The sequence below is a fragment of the Tupaia chinensis genome, unplaced genomic scaffold, assembly GCF_000334495.1.
Source record: "Tupaia chinensis unplaced genomic scaffold, TupChi_1.0 Scaffold000104_1, whole genome shotgun sequence".
In the NCBI taxonomy this organism is placed as follows: domain Eukaryota; kingdom Metazoa; phylum Chordata; class Mammalia; order Scandentia; family Tupaiidae; genus Tupaia; species Tupaia belangeri.
The window spans coordinates 1046891-1051402 of record NW_006159568.1 but is presented as its reverse complement, the minus strand read 5'-3'; the positions used below and the strand labels follow the sequence as shown (position 1 = coordinate 1051402).

The window sequence follows — 4512 nt, the reverse complement described above, 5'->3', positions numbered from 1 at the left end:
TTGGCGGAACAGGGTCCTGGGGAGGCCTGCAGAGGACCCACCGCCAGTCACGGCCTCCCAAGCTCCATAATTTTTGACAGGTGATCAATTTGTGTGTAATCTCGTGTTGTTGTGACGGCACACAACTCCTTTACGACAGTGAGCTCTGGACGTTTTTGGATGATGGATTCATTCCAACTGTCCAACTGCTGACAGTACATGTTTGAACTGACTGTTTGGTTCCTTGGTAGGAACTCAAAACACATGACACCTTTAAAATCCTGCCACACTGAGAACATAACCTTCCTCTGATGAATGTCTGCTTTCAGTGTCATATGAGGCAACTTATCATGTCGGGATCAAGACCATTTGCACATCACATTGTTGTAAACAATCCACTTTTCATCACCAGGTATCAGTTGCTTCAAAAAAGGACTGTTTTCCTCCTGTTTAATGAGGACATCACAGATAAGTTTACATGTGCCCCGTCAAATGAACTTGAGTTCATGAGAACCCAAATATTGAGCTTCTTTACATTCTCAGCTTCTTCGGGTGGTTGAATGATTGATGTTCAATGTTTCTGCAATCTCTCATGTCAAGTAACTTGGGTTTGAGTCGATCAATGCAGTTATTTTGTCATCATCAACTTCAGTGGATCTTCCTGACTGAGGCGCGTCAGTGAGATCAAAATCACCAGCACAGACTTTCATGAACCATTGTTGGCACTGACATTTGGAGAGCACTGTCACTGTCAACTCTACGCAGCTTTTTACAAGCTTGACGCACATTCTTCCATTTATGGAAGTAAAACAGTAAAAGATAGCGAAAATGCAGTTTGGTCTTCCATCTTCAACTTCGTATATAATCTCCAAAACTCAACCAGATCACTTGATTTTATTTTTAGAATGATGCTAGAACTGTCAGCTGTCAAATGACATGGCAAATGACTCTAGTACTTCCAAAAATGAACTAGCATTATCTTTTGCAAAAATACATCACAACTTTTCTGAAAACCCACTATATCATATTAGCAGCAAATCCCATGTCATTTAAAATTTAAGAATTTATTTTATTCTTCAATCCTATTCCAGAAAAAATGGAACACTAAAGAGCAGATATAGGTCAGGGAGGGGAGAAATCAAAGAAATCTTTGGAGGATTTTATTATAAAGCCATAGAACTTAAAATTGGGACTAACTAAGAAAGTTAAATAGAGGCCAGACTGTGACACAACTGAACCTGTCATACATGGGAAGGTCCTGGGTTTGTGTTCCGTGGCCTCCTTGTGCACACTGGACATGCATGTGCCCATGATCCAGGCCAGCTGAGAATGGGAGTATGTCACAGCGTGAGGAACGTGTTGCGGGTGCTGTGTCTATCACTATCTATCTCTGCTTCTCATGTAGGAAGTAAATAAACAAACTTGGGCAAAATGGAAACCACAGCAAATACAGGAAACATCCAAATAAAAATCATAATATCAAATTCAAACAAATGTGGAGGGACCAGCAGTTAGCGTAATGGCTATGTTGCTGGACTCCCATGTAGTTGACCACAGTTCGCGTCCTGGACCCGGTGGCTTAAAACTCACGCCGGGCGCATGTGCGTGCGCGCCCAAGATCCCGAGAGAAGAATGGAGGAGAAGGGATTGTGGCATGGCCATCCCCCCTGGGGGATGATTTCTCGCTTTCTGTCTGTCTCTCTCTGTCTGTCTGGCAATCGCATGCGCCCTATGGCAAAAACCTCTCAAAAAAAAACAAACAACAAAAAAAAAAAAACAAATGTAACTGCAGTTTTGCTTTAAATCTACACACATTAAGTTTTAGCAATTAAGAACATCGTCAGAAATAAAATAGGGGGAACCAGCAGTTAGCATAATGGCTATGTCGCTGGACTCCCACGTAGTCGACCACGGTTTGCGTCCCGGACCCGGTGGCTTAAAACTCACGCCAGGCGCGTGTGCGTGCATGCCCAACATCCCGAGAGGAGAATGGAGGAGAAGGGATTGCAGCGTGACCATCCCCCCGGGGGGTGATTTCTCGCTTTCTGTCTCTATGTCTCTCTCTGTCTGGCGAGCGCACGCGCCCTATAGCGAAAACCTCTCCAAAAAAAAAAAGAAAGAAAATAGGTACCTGCAGTTATCACAAGTTGCCAGATCAAAGTGGTTCATAAGATAAGAATCCATAAATTCTTTCCCACATTCTTCACATATTGTATAATCAAATTCCATAACGGGTCCTAAAGAAGGAAGATTAAGTCTCTATGTTACCTTTTCTGTGACTAGGACAATACATTTTCCTCTATTTTCTTGGCTAATCATCATTTTAACCTCTTTAAAAAACAGGTATAGGGACCAGCAGGTGGTGTGGTGGTTACAGTGCTGGACACTCCCACATGGCTGACCACAGTTTGAGTCCTGGACCTGGCAGCTTGCTTTCTCACTCTTTCTCTCTCTCTGTCTCTCTGGTCAAATTAAAATAAATTAATGAATAAATAAAATGAAATAAATAATTATATAAAAAAAGAATGATTAAAAAAAATAGGTATAACTTTAACTGAAATGTGCATATTTTTGAGTCAGGTACTCTACTGGTATGAATCAAAGATCTGGACAAAAGTTTACTTCCAAATATATATACTGTAGCAATAATAATCAAAACAAAAAATAAATAATGTGGGCTGAATTTAAATGAATCACAGTAGAGGCAGAAAATGGAATACTATGTATTAAAAAGCAAGCTCTCAAATAATATTTCATAGGAAAATGCTCTCAAGAGGATTCTTATGAAGGAAAAATATTACATTCTCCTTCATGTATCAAAAATAGCCTCAAAGAAAATATATCAAAATATTAACTGCATAGGGATTCATTATTTAATGGGTACAGAGTTACAGTTTGGAATCAAAAAATTCTAGAGATTGATGGTAGTGACAGCTATACATCAGTGAACGATATACTTAAAAATGGTTAAAATGGTAAATTTTATGTTATTTATACTGGGTTGTCAGAAAAGTCATGACCCGTTTTTTCTATGCAAAAATGGGTCATGACTTTTCGATGACTAGTATTTTACCACAATTTCACACAGTGCTGTCTGTACTGCACAGGCCAAAACCATACGGGATGTCCATGTTTCGTTCCCAGTCCAGCCTAAAAGGCCATGTGTCTGCACCAACTTAGGGAGGCTGAGGCAGAAGGACTGTGAGCTAGAGGCTGGCTGTACAGCACAGCAAGACCTTGCCTAAAATAGAGCAGGCTGTAGTTAGACACACTAGTCCCAGCTAAGAGGCTGAGACAGGAGGATCGAAACATAAAACTCTGTCTTAAAACTAAAATTAAAAAAAAGAAAGAAAAGAAAAGAAGAAAGGTAGGTTGGCTCCTACCCTAGTAACTAACTAAAGGAGCCGGATCCCACATGGCTGACCTCAATACGAATGCCAGCCCCAGTGGCTTGAAAAACACTTCAGGCATGTACGTGTGTGCCCAAGATCCCAACAGGATAGAGAAATGGAGAAGGGACTGTGGCATAACCACACCCTGTTGAGGGGTACTTTCTCCCCCTCTCCATGTTTGTCTCTGTCTCTCTCTGTCAAACATACATACCTTCTAGTAATTAAAAAAAAAAAAAAATCTAGGTATAACTACATTTGCCTACAGTCCTCAAGTACACAATGGATTTAATCTTCTAGATCAAAGGCTCTCAAAATGTGGTTCTGGGGTCAGCAGCAGCAGCATCCCCTAGGAACTGATTAGAAACAAATTTTCAGCCCCACCTCAGACTACTAAGTCGAAAGACATTCTGGGGTTGGGGCCCAGCGATCTCTGTTTTAACACAACTTTCCTAGTGACTTATGAATCACTGTTCAAGACCCTGAAAGTATCTGACAGGCTTTGCTTTACAGACAGCAAGGCTTAATGACCTAAATAAAGCATCTTAATTTTTCTCAGCAAGGCTGAAGAAACAGACTTTTAAAATTAACAAGGAAAAAATGATTTAAAAACTGCTGTTAGGTCAGCAGGTGGCATGGAGGTTAAGGTGGCTGGATCCCACATGGCTGACTGTGTGATTGAAGTCCCAGATCTGATGGAACTGTGCATGCACACCCAAGATCTTGAGAGATTCTAGATTTCTCCTTCTCTGTCTCCAGCGAGCACATGTGCCCTATCGCAAACAAATACGCATTTATTTTTATTTATGTATATGTATATATACACATATTAACCACTCTCCTGACTTCTCCACTAACACAGGTCAGCCACATAAGCAGTACAAATAGGGCCCTGTGTGAAAGCGTCTGACCAAGGGGGCAGACAGGTCACAATGCAGGCCATGATGACTTACTAAGCCATGAATTCAGGCCAGGCTATGCTAGCCCAGAGAAAGGGGGCCTTTTTCTGATTTGTCAAAGAGAACATCTTTTTGGATTTACATGAATTTATTACCAGAGTTCCCGCTGCAAAGAGCAGCATAGTATCAACACATGAAAACAGTAATGGCACCCGCCACATGCGCACCTTAGTCATGCAGCAAAG

The 4512-nt window shown here is 41.2% G+C and overlaps 1 protein-coding gene across 1 annotated transcript in view; it reads right to left on the bottom strand.

Moving 5' to 3' along the window:
- XPA (XPA, DNA damage recognition and repair factor) overlaps window positions 1-4512 on the bottom strand; it is a gene marked incomplete in the record, with an annotated part of 36382 nt that overhangs the window by 21166 nt on the left and 10704 nt on the right. The window contains 1 exon segment of the mRNA XM_014586003.2: window positions 2111-2216. Within this exon segment, the coding sequence (XP_014441489.1) occupies window positions 2111-2216 (106 nt within the window).